Source organism: Anneissia japonica, unplaced genomic scaffold, assembly GCF_011630105.1.
Source record: "Anneissia japonica isolate Jap-2015-1 unplaced genomic scaffold, ASM1163010v1 scaffold287705_len1045735_cov187, whole genome shotgun sequence".
Taxonomy (NCBI): domain Eukaryota; kingdom Metazoa; phylum Echinodermata; class Crinoidea; order Comatulida; family Comatulidae; genus Anneissia; species Anneissia japonica.
The window spans coordinates 293,992-316,249 of record NW_022709509.1 but is presented as its reverse complement, the minus strand read 5'-3'; the positions used below and the strand labels follow the sequence as shown (position 1 = coordinate 316,249).

Here is a 22,258-nt window from a genome sequence, read left to right as displayed (position 1 = left end):
ACGCAAATCACAAATAAACAATTTTGAACCCATGTTTATAGCAATTAACAGTCAATTAACAATGTTATGTGCACTTTTGAGTTTTGCTTACTTGAATGGACTGAAATATACTTTGTTACTTCTTAATTCTTCCTTGACAAAAATATTTAATTGTCTACCCAAGTATTTGAACGGAATACCCAAGAACCCATGGAAGACCAAGTCAAAATACCCAAGATCTTGGGTAAATACCCAAGCAGTGGTCACACTGGTTGTCTTTTTCTAACGCCGTACGTTGTTCAATTCCAACAAATCACAAGCTTTAAACAGTGCCGAAAGGGCCATACCAGTCAACTGGAAGCACATATCTAGCCCAAAGGTCCACTGATTAATCTCAGATAAGATAATATAAATACATACTCCAAGTATCGAAAAATGCACGCCACCGTGACGGGATTCAATATTTCGATTGTCATCATCAGGAATATCTAGATGAAATGGACTCTCAGACTTAAATTTAAATACAATTTTCGTTTGTTTTTTTTTTAAATAATATTTTTATATTGAAATTTTTTTTTTTAAATAATATTTTTATATTGAAAAATTTAGGGGGACTGGGCTGGCTTCCCCTTCTTGAATCCGCCTATGAACATAGAATACAAATAAAACTCAGCTGTTTCGTTTCTTCATCCTGTTTTGCTGCTGTTGTCAGTGGTCAGTCACGTGCCTTGCATATCGACATCTATCACGTGCATAAACAAAAGAAGGATCGGAAGGAGGAAGTCTATCACGATCCTGCCTTAAGTAAACATTTTGAAAAATGGAAGCGCTAATGAAAAGGTCGATAGTAGCAATATTATTATTTTTTATGAATTGCAATATTCCTTCGCTCTGTTCCGATGAGGATATTTCTGAAGTTCAACCTGAACAAATTCATCTGTCTTTTACTGGTGAGTACGTCGAATACGAAGGCCACACTAACTGGGCAGGCAGCAGGGTAACCTACCGTAACTTAGGCCTATAGAGCCTAGTCGGGGCCACGGACGGTGTACAAGTGAATTACCGTACAAGTACCCATTGCTCTGCAGACTGGCTGGGTATTCAATTCGTAGCCTAACCACAGACCCTATGTATAACCAAACCGTTTGTTTGTATGGTGAGGAATCACCCCAATCAAACCTAAATTTTAATAGCAACAAGTTTAAGGCCATATAAAAAAATTAATTGTTTAGCGTTACATATAACTGGGTATCAAACACAATGTGGGCAACATAAGGGCACATATAGAAAAAATTGTTAGATTATCACTCTTTTTTTAACAAAAATTGATGAGGGAGGGCGGTTTTTTGTTTTTGTTTTTTTGTTTTAATCGGTACAACAATAAATTATTTCGCTTTTGTTTTTATAGATGAGGGAAGGCATGTTTATATTTGGCCTGTACCCAGGCCTGCAATCAAAAGTAAATATTGTATAAAAACTGGTTTAATTTTTATAGTTTTAAAAAGAAAATGTATTTGAAGTCACAAAATTGCATTGTTATTTTATGCTGTTGAAATAATTGATGTGGCAAAAAAAAATTTTTTTTTTATTCCCGCATCGGTATTTCCTGAATTTTTGAAGCGGGCGGGAGTGATAATCTAATTAATCATTTTATTTGCCCTAAGGGCAGTTTGTTTACACAGATATTATTATTACTTATTAGAAATTAGACTAATACTTTGGAAGTACGATGGTTTGGCCTATGCACAAAAGGGGTTGCATAAGCTATAATCTCACACATTCCCACTGAGCATTATACTATTTGTACTTTTCAACATCATTGACAAAGTGAAAATCAAAACAAAGAAATTGTTCCAAAAATTAAATATTTTCAATTTCATTAGAAAACAAAAAAGTGTTAAAATTAATAATTTTCAATAGGCCTACAATATTAAACTATTCACCTGGTTTGTGAAATCAGCATTAATTTTCCTGGACTATATTTTAAGTTCATTATTTTTTTTTAAACAATTCCCGCATTTTTGCTCGAAAATTCAGGTGGGGGTGGGGATGCTAAACAAGTATACAGGGGTCCCAAGTGGTGGAAGTCATTTCCCTGGAGCCATATGATAACTATTCACCTGGTTTGTGAAATCAGCATTTCCTGGACTATATTCATTTTTTTTAAAATTAAAAAACAATTCCCGCATTTATGCTCAAAAATTCATGTGAGGGTGGTGATGTTAAACAACTATACATGGGTCCAAAGTTGTGAAAGTCAAATTCCTGAAGATTTTTTTGTGCAGGACAGGCAGAGGTTTGCGACGTGTGTGCTAAAACGCATGTACAAGGATGCTCATACAATATAAAAACAAAGAGGCTTGGCAGGTTTAGGTCACTGTTAATACCTTCATACTGCCTAGAATGTTCAATAAATCTTGTGTATGCCAGATTTAATGCAAAAGAATGGGAAAGTTTAGCTTAGTATATAAGCACTATTTGTAAAATGTTAAAATCCAGGAGAAATACAAGAAAAATTCAAATTCCAGGAGAAAATGTGGAACTTTGGGAGATGAATCAAAATTCATGGAGACTCCAGGGAGGGGAGAGGTGACAGGGAGCCTGGTTCCCCACACTTTTTTGGTAGAAAGTATAATAGCTATGCAGATTTTTGTATGATCGGCTCACTCGCAATTCCCGTTCATCTTACTAGTGGGCCCCAACCTCCAACGTTCTGCCGGCCCAGATCAGTATTATAATTTATTACTGTATTGATTTTTGTTGCACACATACAATTTCTATTGTAATTACTCTATTTTTACCATGTTGTTTTTTATAAATTTCTGTTTTGTTCATTTGTAAATTGTACATTGTGTTTACGGCCTTGTTGAAAAAGGTGAACAAGTGTTTCTGTAATTAAATAAAGTTTTTACCATTATTGTTATTATTATTATTATTATTATTATTATTAATTATTCATAATCAGTTTTAATTTTTTTGTCTTCATTTCAACTTTTAGGTAATCCAACAGAATTGATGGTCACTTGGAGTACCGAGAACACCACATTAGCAGTGGTTGAATACGGCCAAGATAGGAAGCTTACATTGACTGCTAAAGGATCAACCACCAAGTTTATAAATGGTGGTATACAAAAGAGTACGCAGTATATTCACCGAGTCAAGTTGACTGGCCTTGAACCAGATAAAACATATTGTAAGAAATCCATTAATTTTGTTCGTCTTAGGAATTCATTTTTTATATATTTATTTTTCAAAGAGAGCAGCTTAGCTAAGTCAGCTAAACTGGTGGTATAGTCACTGTGTGTGCGCTGAACCATGGAGATCTATTGGTCTCCGGTTTGATTTCCATTGCTGCTCTCCTTGAGTTCCAGCTGTGGGGCTGAAATGCAAGTTTCAGTAGCGTACCATCTTTCGGATGAAACGTTTAAGCTGTTGGTTTTGTGTGTAATATGGCACATGTGCTTTTTAAAGTATGCAGTAGACTCTTTCAAAAAACAGTAGGGGAATGCCTCCCATATGTACTACCCAACCACCAACAGAAGGACCCAACTAGAAAGAACTTCTTTTTTGGACTTTGGTTCTTCTTTGTGTTTAAACCGATCCAATCCAATAATTATGTCAATACATTTTTAAAATTTAATAAAACAAAGATTATTTCATAAAGATATACTTTTTATTAATTGTATTGATTTATATAATTAAATTTTGGGTTAATTTCTCTTTTAGTTTATCATTGTGGAAGTCCAGATGGATGGAGTGAAATGTTTTGGTTTCAAAGTCAACCCACCGGTAACAAGTGGAGTCCAAAGTTCGCAGTTTACGGAGATCTAGGAAATGTAAATTCTCGATCAATGGGAAGGTTGCAGCACGAGACACAAAGCGGGTACTATGATGCAGTCCTCCATGTGGGTATGTCCATTACATCACACTCTCAATATGTAATAATAATAAAGTTCTTAACCATTCTGAATTGACAGAACAAGTGGTTGTCATTGACTATCAGAGTAGTTGAAAGTCTTCAACTGTGCAAAACAAAAGGAGGACCCTAGAGAAAAAAAAAAAAAAAATTAGACAAAAAAAAAAAAAAAAAAAAAAAAAAAAATTTAAACCATTTATTAATTACATTTGTTATGAAGATATAATGCAAATAAGATGGAAAGAAAACTTACCGTCTCTAACTTATCAAATATTAGCTTACCTTATATTTTCACTTTTAGTTCCTTGTTTTTTTGTTTTCTATTTTAGTATTGGCTAACCGTCTAATAAATCATCTCTTTCACTTTAATTTTGTGCTTCCTTTTTACCTACCTTTTCTTTCTTTCGTCTTTTCTTTTTTTTCTTAAAATTTCCTTTTCTTTCCTCTCCTGGTGTTTTGTATTTTCTATATTTTAGTATTCTTATTTTATTGCACTATGAAAGCAAATGATATTTTCATATACAGTATGGCTAATAAAATTTGATATTATTTATTGCTGCGAAGCAGCCAATTCATATTCTTGACAGCAATTTGACCTCTGAAAGGTCATTGTTTGTCAAAAATCAATCGCCTGAGACAACTGAAAAGCGGAGTTTCCTTCTTTCGTTCTGCCGGGTAAAATCAATTACTTTAAGTGACGTTTGTAGACTAACCTACTCGTACCAACGTGGCATGTCGCGACGCTGGAGTACTATTCAGCGTTTTTACTATACTTCTAGGTTTCCTATTTCTACGTTTAATCGGCTCATGTCTCAGCAACAATATTTTGAGGACAATATTATTTACGAACCCAGTTAAACTTATTTACTAGCCTATTTCAACGTGCTAATTATTACATTTAGGCGACGCTTGTTGTAGACTGGCATAGTGTTTGCAGAAATAAATACCATTTTATACACATGCGCAGATCGATTCCCCAGCAGCGAGTCATCGCCAGCAGCGGCGAGCCGTCGCCAGCAGAGAGATGTCACTGCAGCAAAACACTATTGTACCAACGCTGTTCTAATAATATATAGACAATGGGTCGTGCTCATATTATTTGTTATATTTTTATTATTCATTATTTTCACTTGACTCGCATAAATAATTTTGTTCGAAGAACATTTTATGCAGTTGTACTTCGCAGCACTTCACTTGCAATTTGCAATTTCTAGTTATGTGATTAAATTTATAGGAGATTTTGCATATGATTTGGATTCCCGGAATGGTAAAGTGGGGGACGAATTCATGCGGCAAATCGAGCCAATTGCTGCGTATATACCTTACATGACGTGTGTCGGGAATCATGAAGAAAGATAGTAAGTTCAGAGTCTTTCAAGTAAATCCTTAAATGGACACAATAAAAACTGGTGTATGCCCATATATAGTCATGATGTGCCTATATATGGTCATGATGTGATGTCATCATGACCATATTTAGGCATGTCACATAAAATTTGATAGTCTAAAAAGGGCTTTACATTGCTACCTGTGTATTGCTCACCTGAGCCTGGCACCAGCTGAAAAAATTGCCACTAATTCTGTGTACCAGTGAATTATTTGCCGATGTAGGCTTAGTTTTGATAATGGCTTAATATTAATTGCTCAATAATTCATAAACTAGTGACCTCTAAAGATAATTGTTTTAATTAATTTTTTTCACAGTAATTTTTCTAATTACAAGAATCGATTCACCATGCCAAATTATGAGAAGACAGAGAATCTATGGTATAGGTAGGTAATAACTTGGGAATATGAATATCAAAGTACTGTATAGATATTTATTTTCACGACAATAAAGAATGTAATATCTCAATTTCATCAAAATACTGTTAGTTGTTTTAGTATATATACCAACTTTAAATCACATGTGGCAAACGTACAAGCCAAACCAATCACTCATCGCAAGCCGTGTTTCAGGGGTATAATGGCCTAAGCTTGCCGACATTTAAACATTTTTTAATCTACTTTATTGCACTTAACTAACCTTAACATATCTATACATCATGGTAGGCTGTTATTTTCCCCATTTTCAATGTTAAAACAACAATTTTTAACAATTTTGTGATGGTTTCTGCATGAGAAATGCTGAAAGTCATAAACTTTAAAGGCGGATTTCTCACCTTTTACCATTTTATAGCTCTCATTTTAATCGTTAACCCTGTATTAATAACTAATAATCGATTTTTGCGACGAGTGACTGATTTGGATTGTCTTCACTACATACAATATACTGTATTATGAAGTGCTCAAAGATATAATGTAAAACTCAGGTTAAGATTTATGCTCAGAGATCTTCCAAAGTCCCAGCCACAACCACCACAAAACCTGAATGAAAATCTTTACAATACTGTTACATCACTACAATGGAACATTGTTGCTGGTTACATTGTTCCTGTCCTTCAATGTGCTTTACATACATTTGCTGTGGTGTAACAACTATGAACTCCCAAACTAAGCCCAAGGACCCTTGACATAGTAGAGCTGTGAAAAGGGTCTAGCCAGGGTGCTCCAGTCCTTTACTACAGGTACTACTACTTTACTACTGTACTGTAGATTTGTCTCTACCTAGAAATGCAGTATCTATCTATCAATCAGATCAAGAAGTCTTTATTCTACAAATTAATAAACATCACATAACCTTCCATTTTAAGTGGAATAAATGCGTGCTATGATTATCATGATTTGAATTATTGTAATTACACTGTAAATTAAAATAGTACTGAACTAAAAAATACTTAAAAAGTGGAGAGATATATATTGAAATTGTATACAATAACTGAGATTGCACAAGTGCATAGAGACTAGAGTAATATGCATTATACATACCTAACAAAGTAAATAACAAATAATAACTATTCCCTATGGATTCTTTGTGCAATATTTCCTATGTATTGTATGGTATATGATTATATTACTTGCTTGTTATTCATTTATTTTTATTATTTTTAATACATTTAATTTGTATCAATATTAATTATTATTGTATTATCATTTTGCTTTATTCTGTAGTTGGAACATTGGTCCGGCTCATATTATTGCTTTTTCCACTGAAGTAATATTCTTCCAAGATTATGGTAAATTCCTTATTGATGAACAGATGAAATGGCTAGAACAAGACCTTCAGGTAATTGGTGCATTGTTTAATGAAAAATGTAAACAAAACTAATCAATTTATAATAATGACTTCCCTCTTTTAACAATAATATACCATAAAATCTCAAATATAAGCACAATGGGCTTAATCTCGAGAAGAAGCAATTTCGAAAAATCCCTTTACCAAGGGTCATAAAAAATAAATCACAGAGCTTCTATTCAAGGTTTTATGGTAATATTAAGCTAATGATTATTGATACAGTACAGTAATAGCAATCATCGGATGTAAACTTTATTATTGGTATAGTTATTATAAAACTGATTGTTTTAGTTTCGAAAATCTGGATTTTTAGTGCAGTTTTATATATTAACTTTATAAAATTTTTAACTGTGTTAATAATAAAAATGATTTCCCACTTTTAATAATAATATACCATAAAATCTCAAATATAAGCACAATAGGCTTAATCTCGAGAAGAAGCAATTTCGAAAAGTATCCCTTAATACCAAGGGTCCTAAAAAATAAATCACAGAGCTTCTATTCAAGGTTTTATGGTAATATTATGCTAATGATTATTGATACAGTACAGTAATAGCAATCATCGGATGTAAACTTATAATGCTGGAGATTTGATATATAATTCTATATCAATTCATTTTATTTGTAAATTACAATTATTACAAGATTCTAGCATTCTCACTTCAAAGAACATGCACTTTTTAGTGTATAGTAGTTGCTTATATATTAATTTTATAACATTTTAACCATAATAATAATAATATCCCTCAGTTAAAAATTTAATATAATAATAAATATTAATATAGAGGGCTCCAGAGGATACAATATAGAAGGCTCCAGAGGATACATTTCCTCTGATAATATTAAATGTTTAAAACAAAATCCACAAATTGTGCAATAATTCAATTTTATTTAAATAACTTCGAGACGATATCTCCAAAATTGCAATTGTTTCCTCATTTACTATATACTATGCCAAAGATCAACCCTCTTGGGTTAATCCGCCTCTTTTTGAACTGACAATTTAATTGAGTGCAGTCTCCCTTAATTTGAATGATAGGCCTCTCTCTATTTTTATACTTTTATATATTGGTATATCTTGTATCTTAATGTTTTTGTATGTCAACTCATTTAGCCTTGCGTGCTCCCAGTTTTGGGACACTGTTCTGGCTCTTTATTTGTTTCCTGTATTGTTTTTATGCAATAAAGTGATTTTATATATAGCAATTATTGGATGTAAACTCATAAGCTTTGATATATACCATATTAATTCAGTATATAAATTATTTAATGATCTTTTTAGAAATTATACAGTACCATCTTTAGACTGTTAATGTTGTTATTAAGTAATGTCTATACATTTTAGACTAACCTTACTTGTATAAATATATCCGGACTTTCTGTTTCATGTTTTACAACATCCTTCTCATTTTTTTGTAAACAGGAAGCAAATAAAAATAGAGAGGAACAGCCTTGGATTATTACAATAGGGCATCGTCCAATGTATTGCTCAACCATCATCCTATCTACAGATTGCCACAAAAGGGAAAGTCTGGTACTGTATGACCTTAATATTCATAGTCGTAGAAAAATTATAGAAGTAATAATAATTTTATAACTTTGTCAATTTTAAACAACATTTCTACTTTTTGTATGTTGGAATGACAATTATTAAAAAATATTTTGTAAAGAAAGATGTAATAATTATATTTTCGTATATTTCCAGAATTTTCATAAAATTTAAAATTATGTACATTTAAATGTACATTTAAAAAAACTTTCATTTTTTGTTTAATGCTTAATTATATCAATTATAATTACTGTATCTTTTTTTCTTGGGACTCCTTCTGCAACAAGCCTACCAGCTCTATAAGAGACAGCCCTTAATTTGAATGATAGGCCTCTCTCTATTTTTATACTTTTATATATTGGTATATTTTGTATCTTAATGTTTTTGTATGTCAACTCATTTAGCCTTGCGTGCTCCCAGTTTTGGGACACTGTTCTGGGCTCTTTACTTGTTTCCTGTATTGTTTTTATGCAATAGAGTGATTTTATATATAGCAATTATTGGATGTAAAATCATAAGCTTTGATATATACCCTATTAATTCAGTATATAAATTATTTAATGATCTTTTTAGAAATTATACAGTACCATCTTTAGACTGTTAATGTTGTTATTAAGGAATGTCTATACATTTTAGACTACCTTACTTGTATAAATATATCCGGACATTCTGATTCATGTTTAACAACATCCTTCTCATTTTTTTGTAAACAGGAAGCAAATAAAAATAGAAAGGAACAGCCTTGGATCATTACAATAGGGCATCGTCCAATGTATTGCTCAAATATCAACCTATCTGCAGATTGCCGCAAAAGGGAAAGTCTGGTACTGTATGACCTTAATATTCATAGTCGTAGAAAAATTATAGAAGTAATAATAATTTTGTCAATTTTAAACAACATTTCTACTTTTTGTATGTTGGAATGATAATTATTAAAAAATATTTTGTAAAGAAAGATGTAATAATTATATTTTCGTATATTTCCAGAATTTTCATAAAATTTAAAATTATGTACATTTAAAAAAACTTTCATTTTTTGTTTAATGCTTAATTATATCAATTATAATTACTGTATCTTTTTTTCTTGGGACTCCTTCTGCAACAAGCCTACCAGCTCATTATGTCTTATAGTCAGTGTTTTGCTTTTGTGTATTGAAATGAATTGTTTTTATTAATTTAAATCAATTGTATGTCAAAATGTAAATTTATTAAAATTCATAACAATAAATATTATACTAAACATAAATAGAAATTATTTCACAGTTAGATTAGTGAATAAAAAAAAATCGTCTGAGGGACCAAATGCAATTTTTTAATCAATCACACATTCAAAAAAACGTTAATCAACGTAAAGGGCCCCACTAGAAATTTACTGAGTAAAAAGTTATGGTCAAGTAGCACGACATTTAATCATTGAGCCCCTCCACTTAGCTAGTGGGGGATTCAAGTGGGAGGGGGCTGACCCGGCCCAGGGGCCCGTATCCCCCCCCCCCTCCCTACCAACATTTTTCAAAATTATTAAAAGAAATTAAGGGAAAAAAAATATTAATCAAATTTAGGTCTGAGAGTGCCATCTAGAGGTGCCATAATCATTAATTTTCTTACCTCAGCCCCAACCATGGTGGGGATGAGGTGGTCTAGACTCTCCATCTGTTAAAGTCTCTCCCTGCACCCCTCTATTTTAAATTCCTGAATCTGCCACTGTTATCGTCAATACTTTGAGATACCGCAAAATTGGAAAAGTACATATAGGGCTTGGCATGCTAAAACCAGCATCAGTGAGCAAAAAAACAAATAAATTGATTCTTTATTATAATCATATTCTCCATCAAGCTTTATAAAATCAAAGGTCATTTACCAGGGGCGGATTTTAGGGGGCCACCCCGCCCCGCTTTTTGGGAGGAAGAAAAAAAGAAAAAAATGATAGCTCAGAACGCCTCAAATGTTACTTTCGGGCGTCTAGAACACAAACATTTCACAGGGGCATTCCCCTGGGCCTCGATCGGCCCTACTTTCCGGCCCCCCCCCCCCTTTTTTGGACATCTCTGGATCCACCCCTGTTTACCGTTCTGCAAACTTTGGGTTGCGGAAAAATGTTGATGGGTCGCACTTAATTTTACTTAGTACAAAGACAAACAAAATCAAAATTACAGTAAAGAAATGTGCATAAAAGCATGGCATATGTGTCAGTGTGCGCTTTAGTATTGCATGCCTTATCAATAGTTTAATTTCCAGTAACTATACTTATCAAAGCAATTGTATTTCAGGTATGACGACTTTAAAGTTTTAGTTTTGTTTATTTAAATGCGTTTGACTTTCAGCTTAAAAGTACAACAACATTTTTCTCATCAGTTAAATGTGTCTACTAGTCTTTCAATGACCCATATTTCTGGCAGCAAATTTAAGAATTATTGTAGTAAAGTGTCTGTTAATCATTGATTTTTATCGATCAGTAAATTATTGAAAGATTTGATATCTTATGTGGTTCTGTTTATATGAGAAATTAAAAGTTAAATTAGATGAAGAATCTTTTTTGAATGAATTGGTATCTTTGAATTGGTTGACAAAATCAACTTGACTTGTTTCTTCTGATCTCCGCTATCCCGCGCACGTATAAAACGGTGGACGTAATTTATTGACTTAATTACTCAAACTAAAAAACAAAAAAAAACAAAACAGAACCATATGTAATCATTTTTCCATAACATTCAGATAAAATTTAAACTACTTTATGGGTCCAATGGGTCGCGTCTGAGTGCTTGGCATTTAATTTGGGCTGTGGGCTAAAAAAGCTTGTGGAACAGGATTTATAGGAATCGACTTAGTGTATTAATATTATTGCCATAGTCATGAATAAACAAACGTATTACAGCTTCTGTGTACTAAAGTATACAATACTGGCACATTCTTATGTTAATTACTCAGCGACAATAAATTGGCTTTTAGGATGGCAAACCTCATATAGAGAAGCAGAAAACAAAACAGTTATTTATGCATATATATTAATCTTTTTTTTATTGTATTAAAATGATTTAAAATTCGTTTTCAGATAAAGGCAGCATTTGAAGATTTGTTTTACAAATACGGTAAATATATGGTTTTAATGTTAAATATTTAAATCAAAATATCTTTCGGCTTATGTACATCTGTCTCTTATACACATCTAGATGTGTATAAGAGACAGTATATATATTGTTTTAAAGATTTATATTTTTATACAACTTACAATCACCAATAATAATTTTAACAATATAATAATAATAATAATGAATAATAATAACAAAATAATAACAACAATAATTCTGCAATAATTTTTCTCGTATATGGCTTCTTAATTCCAATCGATTTTTTATATTTTTGTTCTTCATTTTGTGTGTGATTTTGTGAAACTCTGCTATAAACCTTTATATTATCTTGTAATTTTAGGTATATTTTATTCATATTTTGATTTGCTAGTTGTACATTTTATACTCAATTCAGCACTTGTGCTGCCGTGATATTTATAATAAAGATACCTTGATATAAACATGTTTTAAACCTTGATATTTTACCCCTGTTTACCCCCTTCAAGGAGTTGATCTTGAGATTTATGGACATGAGCATGCCTATGAAAGACTTTTCCCAGTTTACAATAGAACGGTAAGTATTTGAAATTATGAAGTTGATTCAAAATTCTATACAGTGGTCCTTTCAATTTGATGAGATCCTTCTAATTCTATACCACTTAACATCAACAATCTTCAATCTTTTAACACAAAGCTTAGCCTCTATGGAGACCAAACCCAGAGACCACCCCAAGGTGATCTCAAAGTGGGGGGGGGGGGAATCTAGTTAGACCAGTTCTAAAAAACAGTACTGTATATTATTTTATTAATATCATTCTCGATATAATTATTAGTAATCATCATCTGTATTGATTGGTTATATTTTCATACCTTTGTTTTTTGTTTCAGGTTTATAATGGCAGTACTGATAATCCATACACTGATCCCAAGGCGCCTGTTCACATTATAACTGGTTCCCCTGTACGTATCATCTGCTGGCTATATATGACTGTTTAAATTATATATTTAGTTTTTAAAAAGTCAAAATCATACATAAGTATAAAGTATAAAAAAACGAAACAATATCCGACCAGGCCTAGAATGAGGAGTAAATATAGAAACTTCATATTACCTGTACACCTGCAAAGTCTTGCGCATGAAAATTCACTTTCTTAGTCACGCGCCTACATTGTATTATCTCACGCATCATAAAAATGTTTAGAGAAAAATATATGGGCTGGTTCTACCCAACAATTTATAAAAATAAAGTGAATTCATCATTAAGATGTGAATATGATATAATTTATTTTAATGTGGCTATTCCTACAGAGGACGCTTTATTTTGTGATTATTACATATAGGGTGCTATATTTGAGTGATTAAAGGTTAAGAGAACTATATACATATAAATTACTTTGTCTCGCACTTTGGTCACCAACAAAGATGGCAGGTATGTCTACCAATACATCAATTAATTAATTATATTAATTATATGTTACCAGCATCCAGAGCACCGGTGGCACCAGAAATTTCCTGACAAGGGGTCCGACATGTCGACGAAGGGGGCCGACTAGAGCCTCGGTCAAATAATAGCCCGGAATAATTTTTACATTTTTTTTTATTTTCAAAAGTTAAAGGGAGGAAGCACCATTAATAAATAAACTTCATAGAGCACAATACTCTGATGCATAAAAATATATTTCTATGTTGAATGAAATTTAGTAAAAATTAAACAATTTTTTTTTTTATGTAGGGAAACAAGGAATTGATAACGCCGCTCTCTGTGAAAAAGATGGAATGGGATGCATTCCGGTCAATGGATTATGGATACAGCAGAATGCACGTACTCAACGAAACACACCTGTATTTTGAACAGGTATCAGACAACCAGGTACATATGCCCTCCTATTAAAAACTGTAGTCAAATGAATGTATGAATGACATACTGTAGATAAACTTATAGTGAAAGTAAATTATGAAGGGTTGTAGATGTGGTAGACATTTTAAGGGTGGGTTTGTGATAACATTGATAAACCCTTAATAACCTTACCTGGATAAACCGATAAATACTTACGTTTCTAAGTTTATTCAGGTAAGTATCTCACTCGTGGACTAACAACATCATTACTGATTTGTTTACTATATAACCTGGTACATTATATATTCTTAATGTGATAAATTAAATTTCTTACTTTTTTTTTTTTTAATCTTCCTGAAAATTGTTGTGTTGGATGTTTTTTAAGTGCTTTAATTAAAAAGGTTTTAAATAATTTTAAAATTTGATTTGTTACATATATTATTTAACTATTATTATATATTATATGTATATTTTTATATTTCTGATGTGTTATCAATTGACTTGCCTTTATAAGTATATAATTTGCTGCCAATAAATATTTGAGTCCCCACAAGGATTCGAACCCAGTATCTTTTGATTAACTTGCAATAATAAACTGTCATAAATATAAACTAAATTATTTGTACAATAGTTAACCTTTCACTGTTTTTTTTTTTTGTTTTTTTTTTTCAGGATGGTAAAGTCATCGACAAGGTGATGATAATCAAGAATGCACATGGGCCTTATAATTAGGTTTATGCTCTCTTCACACTAAAATGTTACCAGGCTTCCTGTGTCTAGATTATCATGTTATACATTTCACTGTACACTTACATTGCATTTTCAAATATTTCAAAATGTAAAGTTCTATTTTTCTAAACCAGTCAATTCAATTAGGAAATAGTATTTTATCAGTAGATATATTTTTTTAATTAGTTTAAATAGTAATAAATTTCCATATAATATAGTTGAGTGTATCATTGCAATGATATTATTAGGATTTATTACTGGAAGAGGGGGACGCTTGAGTGGAAGTCTCTTATACCCCTTTTACACTGCTAAAGTGAGAATAAGCACGTGTTAATTTCAAAATGATACCAGATGCATTTCCATTTACATCGAACGGAAAAGTCCGGTTTGATTCCGAGTTGCTCCCATTTTACACTGGCATCGAATGCGGGTTCAAAAATCATCAAATACTAATAGTATCAAATACTGACCATGGCTGCGGTAGGTGCCATATAATGTCTGACTCCAGAATCAAATTGTTGTTTACACTGGCGACGCCAGGATGTACCCGGGTTGTCCAATGCTGAATGCGTCCCACACATCGAACCTGGGATGTTTCGCAACCCGGGTGGTATTTTTTTGCCACAACTCAGGAGTTTCTAGTTTGCAGTATAAAAGGGGTATAACTTGTGTGAAAGCATAAAGTACCGTAAAACCTTGTATTGAGGCTCTGGGCTGCTTCTTTTTTTTTTTGTGAAATATGGATGGGCTCTTTTCGAGGCTAATTTTGCAAACTAAAGAGAGGGGAGGGGGCTTCAATTCAAGATGGTCTTCTCGAGATATGGCCCATTGGGCTTCAATTCAAGGTTTTACGGTAATGTATTTGAAATGTGCATACAATTCATGTGAATTTTTATTTTATATTCTCTTAAGTAATACAGTATAAACGTGTCTGACAATTTGTCTAAAATCATTTGTCTTAGGTTTCTGTTAACATAGTGGATACATAGGTAAAACAAAAATGATGATGCACACGAGGTGGTTAGTTTCACACAAGGTGCACAGTGATGGACAGTTCTATTGTTTTCAAGGGGTGTTCTATTTAAAAGAACAATAGCAATATTTATGTTTAATACAGGTGCAGAATTAGTGTATTCATTAAATTTACATTAAAAACATTATGAGTGACTAGTTTGAAGAATATTTCCACCAACCTTAATGTTAGCTCTAATACACCTGGTTCTGGAGAAGTCTAAATCTTCATTCAGGAATTCTTTTATAAAAACAAACTCCAACATATAATTTACTATTTTCATTTTTTATAAGTCACCTTTTATTTAAAATATATCAATCCAATTCACACATTTTTATTAACTTACACACACATGAAAATATATGTGTATGTGGACTAGGAACTCAACCAATGACTTTCTTCGCCCCTAATTGTCCCTTCGTGTCTGTGCTACCCGGTAACCCGGTACCAGCAACTCTCGTCGTCCACCACAGGGGCTGTCTGTTCCAGTACACCGGGGTATCCCACTACTTGTCTCGAAGGATGTACTGGGTTCTTTGTGCACACGAGCCATTGTATACACTGGGCCTACGGTTTATAGTCCTTATCCGACAAGACTTGTTCTACCACCAGAACCATAGGCGAGCGTGCCGTTCGAACCAGCACCGATATTATGGCTATAGCTTGCGGCGCCCCTGCTAACCGCTCGGCCATTCGACTCACCATGGTCATATGTATACATACATACATACATAAAATTTTAAAAACAGCAAAATCGAAGATGCATATTGGAGTCATAGAATATGAAGCAATATAATTTAATTCACATATTATCTGCAAATCCAACCTGCATCTACCTTGGTGGTTGGCATCATAGACAAATTAACTTTTATTGGTCTAATATATAAAATATACAGAAATTAGTTTTATTTGTTGTTGACATAATTTAAAGCAATACAATTTATTTCACATGAACATTTCTATATAACCGTAAATGCTTGAATAAATGCTGCAGTGCTTATAAAATTCTTGGAGGCTTCAGTGCGGCGCTAATTCGAGAGCAGTGTTTATAAAAAAAATATTGATGTAGCGTTTTCTATGCCCGTTCCTACGTTCCCTACCTCACATATTCCCGTAGTTCAGTAGTCCTATCATAGGTCCTCGTCATCGTAAATAAACGTTAATAAAGAAATGCTTGTGATTTCATTGTGTTATTTATTCATCTTAACACTGTATACATAGTATTTAAAACCCTGTTTCTCAAAGAAGTGTTTCATTATACACAGGGTAACATATACTCTCGATTAGGCACTGCAGTGGTTATTTGAGAGTGGTGCTTAGCTAAAAAATAAAAATCAGATTTGGCGCGGTGCTTATTCAAAAGCGGCACATATTCGAGCATTTACTGTACTACTTCAGCATATTTATATATAGCACTTTCCCTCAAGTGGAAAGCTACCTTCACCAAGTCTGTGTTCTGTGAATCTCTATGGCAGTGAAACCTAGTCAGTAAAGGTAGAAGACATTACTAAGCTACTTTGGATAGATATGTGCAGCCTTCATTTGATAGCACACGTCAGCCTAAAGGACAGAAAATTATCAACAGATCCGCTTGGCAGTTTCAACCTACCTTCGTTTTTATTTCAGTTTGAACGCACCAAATCATTTTTGAGTGCCACTGATCTAAAGGTGTACGGTCTAATAAATATTATTATAATGCCATTCAGAATGTTTATCAATTAAAATACTGAACTGATGTACTCTTCTGATTTAATGTATAATAATAATTTGTAGGTTTATGTCATTACTATATGTTGTGATACTGTAATCATTTACACTGTTTATCATTAATACAGTACTGTACTATGATGTTACATATTGTCTAGCTGTGCATTGATTAAAATTGTTTTTGCTTGTATTGCATTTGTATTTACACTGATATTACAGTTTACAGAACATTATGCTTATGCATGTTATTACATCTATTCTGGCTGTTAATTTATTCATCTTCATTTTAAATACTAAAATTCTGATTTATGATTACACACCGATTTACTCACAGAATTTAAATGTAAATGTTTATTGCTATTTACGGTATTTCATTTTCATAAATGTTATTGACTGATTTTGTTTCTCTGGTTTAATCCTTTGTAGAATTGAATAAAAGTTCATCTAGCTATTTATACTGGAGTTATCTCAATACTTTCTCTCCACGTCTGAGCCGATCCCTGGTTCGTTCAGTAGTATAATATGTTTGAATCTAATATTTATCATTGCAAAGTGCCCTAATTTTTATAATTAAATAATTTTTTTACACAATCACAGATGCATAACGTTAATATGAGGTATCTAATATATAATTTTTAAAAATATGTTAAAACAGATAGTGCAAGCATATTACATATAAAATAGTAATGTATTTTAAACTCCAACCTACACAGCTAAGAAATATATTTTAAAAACTTAGCATAATTTAAAATAGAGTTATAAGATAGTCTAGAGATGAAAAAGAAAAGAAAAGTAGGAAATGAAAAAAAGGAAGTAAAGAGAAGGAAACAAATAAAAGTGAGCAAGTTTAAAAGAGTAATCACTCACTGTTTCAATTGATTTAAGTTTGTAGTGATAATTTTTGTTTGAGGTTAACAAAAACCTGGGTACAATAGGTATATTTGGTGTAATAAATTAGTTAATGTTATCATCAATTCCATGCTTCAGGTCCATGTTTTTCCTTTATAATCCAGATGTCATCAATAATTTTGCCATTCTGTAAACATTAATATAATTATGCGTTTTAATGGAATTAATTATGATAGCTATCATTTCATTACTACAAGCCTTTACATCCATACTTATAAACAAAAACATTAATAATAATAATAATAATATTTATTTATATATTTATTTAAGTTTCAATAATAAAAATAATACTATGTTAGACTTTATATAATGCTTTATACCAACATGGCCTCTAAGTGCCCAACCGCCATAAATTGATGAATGCGAGAAAAAAAAATTCATAATATGATATATTTTGATATACAAATTAAATGTATAATGTAAAAACAACAAAAAACAATGTATGTAGCAAACAAGTGGTAGCTACTGTGTGTACACTGGGTCAGAAGATCTATGAAAAACACAAATGCCAATAACATCCTTAAAACAAAACAAATAATCTGCGCTGGAAGAAGTGTGCGGCCGTGCTACTGGCATTTGAAGGTATATTGCACATCTCGCCAGAGGCTTTTTAATTTATTGATTTAAAAGCACAATTTTTCTTTTGGCTTTTGCCAAGCACTGCTGGGCTATAGCGTATACAGTAGATAACATTGGATGCTGGAGGCAGTTTATAAAGATAATTTTCATGACAAAATTTTTATTTTCCAGAGCTAAAATAATAATATGTAGAACTGTCACTAATTGGACTGAATTTCTTCAGTGTGATACAAAAAAAAAAAAAACCTACAAAAGTCCTATGACATATTTAAAGTCCTACGACATATTTCCAGTGGGGTCCATCTGGTGAATTGGGCAGTACAGTGGGAGACAATTCCCTACTCTATTAACATGCAGTACCAGTCATTTTGCACACGGGACCAGCGGCTTAAATGTTTCATCCCAAAGATGGTGCAGTTTAGACACTTGCATTTCAGCCCTGCTGCTAAAATCTCCACGGTTCAGCGCACACACAGTGGCTACCACCAGTTTAGCCAACTGAGCTAAGCTGCTCTTACCTAAGCTAGCTGCTCTCACCTGAGCCTAAGTGCTAAGTGAAACATACCTTATCATCGGATACCTGCTCCAAGTAAAGGTGAGTTCTGTTTGTTATCGTCATCCTTGTGTAGCCATAATCCTGAGAACGGAAACCATCCCAGGGAGCTGGGGTCGGGGTGAATGGATCATGTCTTTCTTTACACCCCTGTACAGAACAAACAATTATTCAAAAATTAGATATTTAATATGACTCTCAAAGCAAAAACGTGGTTTGGCACAGGGAAAATAGTTTAGTTTCCCAACCACATGAATGTGGTTTGAATTTCTTGCTGTGCATTTTGCTTGTGTCTTTAAACAAGACATTTCAATATCTGTATTACTTCTCTCCAATCAGGAGAATAAATGGGTACCTGGTGGGGTTGCTTGCTCCTGTGCTGATTACAGCAGCAACAATTAGCATGTAGATGCAATTATTTTGAAAAAAAAAGTGCTTTGCATCTGAAAAGAAAGTGCTATTATAAACAAATAAAAAAAGAAGTAAATGAATAAAAAATGGATAAAAAGACATTTTTTTTTTGCGTATTTCTTAATATATGTTTACAGTTATATTAAATATATTATTCTTTTTCTGTTTACTTTATGTAACCAATAACATATTTAAAAATTAATTGTTGTTGCTTAGTGAAAAAAGAAAATAAAATTATCTTACAGCTGAGCCAGTGATGATGTGTACAGGTGCCTTGGGGTTTGTGTAAGGGGCATCGGCGCTACCACTCATCACCTAGAAGTTAAAATGTAGAAGATAACCAGGTTAAAAAATGTAACAAAACAAAATGTCATTGTAGTGTCCTTCAGAGTCTCAATATTTAATGCTGCTGTATACGCTGCCTAAAGTTTTTCCCTGAGCAATGAGACGTGGCGTGCACTTTATAACCTCAAAGAAAAGGAGCATTATAAAATGCCTGCCCCAGTACTAGTACTGCTTCAAAATAATTAAAATGGTCTATTACGATGTTCTTAATTTAGACAAGGTGCTGCTACCTACAGCCTTAACCCTTTCCAGTCTGCCCCATTACCATTGCCTGAGGCTGTACCAAAGCTGGGAAATTACATCATCTACACTAAATGTCGGGTTTTTACTGGGTGCAGGCATTTTATTTGGTCTAAATACAGGAGGCCCTCTACAGAAATACTCCTACATCACACTCAAAAAATCCTATAGAGGGCAGCCTAGCTATAAAATAATTATCATGAAAGCTATACAGGGCGTACGTACGATGCCCCTCACTATAAAGTATGGTCGAAGAGGGCGTCGTCGTCAAGAACAATTGACGTTGCTAGTTTATGGGTAATTCCTTTATCTCTACCTTGAACATTACCTTTGTAGTCTACCCAGCTAGTATAGTTTTGCTTAGGAATTCTGCCCATATGTTATTTTCACTTATTCAAACAGAGGATTTTCTCACTGTTCTTGTACACAACATACTGTAAAACCTCAAATGGAAGCCCAATGGGCTTATTCTCGAGAAGCCCATCCCAAATTGAAGCCCCCTCTTTAATTTACAAAATTTGCCTTGAAAAGAAGTCCATCTTCTTTGAGATACAGTAGCACAGAAACTTGAAAATAAACAATTAAAAACACACTTGGTTTATACAGATTGGTGACTTAATGCTGGATTAACATACTCCATGATACAGACTGATGTTACAGTGGCCCTAATCTTATAGTAGTAACTCCCTAAATCTACAGCATTCATTTTGAAAAGAAGCCCCTCTCTTTATTTTGCAAAATTAGCCTTGAAAAGAACCCATCTTGGAAAGAAGCCCATTTAAAGTTCGCAAAAAACAAAAAAGCCCAGGGCTTCTATTTAAGGTATTACAGTATACTATCAAATTGTAGTACTGTTAGGCCTATACGTTTCAATGTTAAGGTCATTTAGACCCACCAATTGGTGCACAAGATCAAAAATAAGCAGCTTGCTGCACCATATTATCAAGTTGTCTTTACCGAGTACCGTTCGTGTTTATTTATCAGCGGGAAATTTTCCCTAGTAATATCACTACTGAAATAACAGATCATGTGATGTCAAATCCATGCACCAATCAAATTTCACCTGTAAATTTTAAGGACATACCTTTCCCTTGTAAACAGGTAAAAGCCTCTCATAGGTGTGTTCGTGTGCCCACAGTTCAACATCTACACCTGAAATTTAAGAAAAAAATTTAATTAACTAATTAGTTCCTCAAGACAGAGTGCTGCAAAACATTACCAATTATGCACTGTTTCAAGTGGATAAATAATACTGCACCACCATATTTGATTGATTATCTATTAGTTCATTGTCCATCTCACAGAATAAAATCCTGCAGTATCACGACATTGGTATAAGCCAACCTTCATTGAACATAATATTGATCCTTTTTTTTTTTTTTTTTTTGAAAGGGGGCGGGGGGTGGTTGCTTATACCCGGAAAAATACATACACATGATGTGGGCTTATATCTGAGGAACTAAAGATTGTTATAAAATGTTGACAATACTTAGGCTACGTTCACACCTGAGAGATACGCCAGGCCTATCTAACGCCTTGCATACCCTTAATCCATGGTATAACTAGCATAATGCTAGCGTAAATATTTGCGCGAAATTTTCATATTCGTAATCACACATTTTATTTCTTGTTTACGTCTAGGCTTATTGTGATTGGTCAAATCCTGGCTAAGTTCAAAATCATTGATGCATGACTGTCGTAACTCAGCGGCGTATGATAATCTGGGTCTGTTGGTGGATTATGGTACACAGTGATTGCACGTTAATACTGGCGTTTGATATGAGCATACACGTTCACACCACTGAATTAACGTTAACTCGTTGCGACTGAACATAGCCTAATACAGAGCTTCATGCCACCAAGGCCTCTAAGTACTTCACTTGTCATTGGATCAATAATACTTAAACATTTATTAATGAGTAAATAATAATTACCATAGTTATAAAAAAGTTCTTCAAGCTCATACCCTATCTGTGAAAAGAATAACAAGTATTTAATTTAGGTGTTACTTCTATTTTAATTAAATAAAAAATAATCAAAAAATATACTACTCTATGTACAATTAACTGCACAGAAATAGTATGTAATGTTTTGAGCAAGGCTGGAGAGATTTAATCAGCTAAAAGGATTGGCAAAAATGGGAATTTGTCCAGACAATAAAAATATCATTTGATGAAAACATGTGAGATGTCTAAATATGGTCATAATTACATCACATGACCATATATAGGCACATCATGACTATATATAAG

General features: G+C 32.9%; 2 protein-coding genes across 5 annotated transcripts in view; one reads left to right on the top strand and one right to left on the bottom strand.

The window, feature by feature from the left end:
* The first annotated feature begins 722 nt into the window (after positions 1-722).
* On the top strand, positions 723-15,427 carry LOC117106718 (acid phosphatase type 7-like). 2 transcript variants are annotated; one of them, XM_033248131.1, is made up of 12 exons: positions 723-929; positions 2,978-3,172; positions 3,706-3,888; positions 5,130-5,253; positions 5,600-5,668; positions 6,947-7,061; positions 9,333-9,443; positions 11,669-11,705; positions 12,191-12,258; positions 12,573-12,644; positions 13,417-13,554; positions 14,194-15,427. In XM_033248131.1, exons 1-12 carry the CDS (start codon positions 800-802, stop codon positions 14,251-14,253), a joined length of 1,302 nt encoding a protein of 433 aa, XP_033104022.1. In that variant the 5' UTR covers positions 723-799; the 3' UTR covers positions 14,254-15,427. The 2 variants fall into 2 exon arrangements, with proteins under 2 accessions (XP_033104022.1, XP_033104021.1); XM_033248130.1 differs by lacking the exon at positions 9,333-9,443 and adding an exon at positions 8,494-8,604.
* A 2,051-nt stretch (positions 15,428-17,478) lies between these two features.
* Positions 17,479-22,258, bottom strand: part of LOC117106700 (acid phosphatase type 7-like) — a 15,176-nt gene continuing 10,396 nt past the window's right edge. For 2 of the 3 annotated variants that reach the window (XM_033248101.1, XM_033248103.1), the window contains exons 8-12: positions 21,941-21,977; positions 21,091-21,158; positions 19,665-19,736; positions 19,023-19,160; positions 17,479-18,005 (exon numbers count right to left, since the gene is read on the bottom strand). In XM_033248101.1, coding sequence (XP_033103992.1) covers positions 17,940-18,005; positions 19,023-19,160; positions 19,665-19,736; positions 21,091-21,158; positions 21,941-21,977 — 381 coding nt within the window. In that variant the 3' untranslated portion in view covers positions 17,479-17,939. The remainder of the gene's footprint in view (positions 18,006-19,022; positions 19,161-19,664; positions 19,737-21,090; positions 21,159-21,940; positions 21,978-22,258) is intronic. The other variant, XM_033248104.1, reaches the window with a different exon arrangement.

What these genes read in the sequence shown, in the direction of transcription:
- LOC117106718 (XM_033248131.1), top strand. Translation starts at nt 800, where the DNA reads ATGGAAGCGCTAATGAAAAGGTCGATAGTAGCAATATTATTATTTTTT. An exon ending in AATTCATCTGTCTTTTACTG is followed by an intron (nt 930 to 2,977) that starts GTGAGTACGTCG and finishes TTCAACTTTTAG; the next exon opens with GTAATCCAACAGAATTGATG. An exon ending in AACAGGTATCAGACAACCAG is followed by an intron (nt 13,555 to 14,193) that starts GTACATATGCCC and finishes TTTTTTTTTCAG; the next exon opens with GATGGTAAAGTCATCGACAA.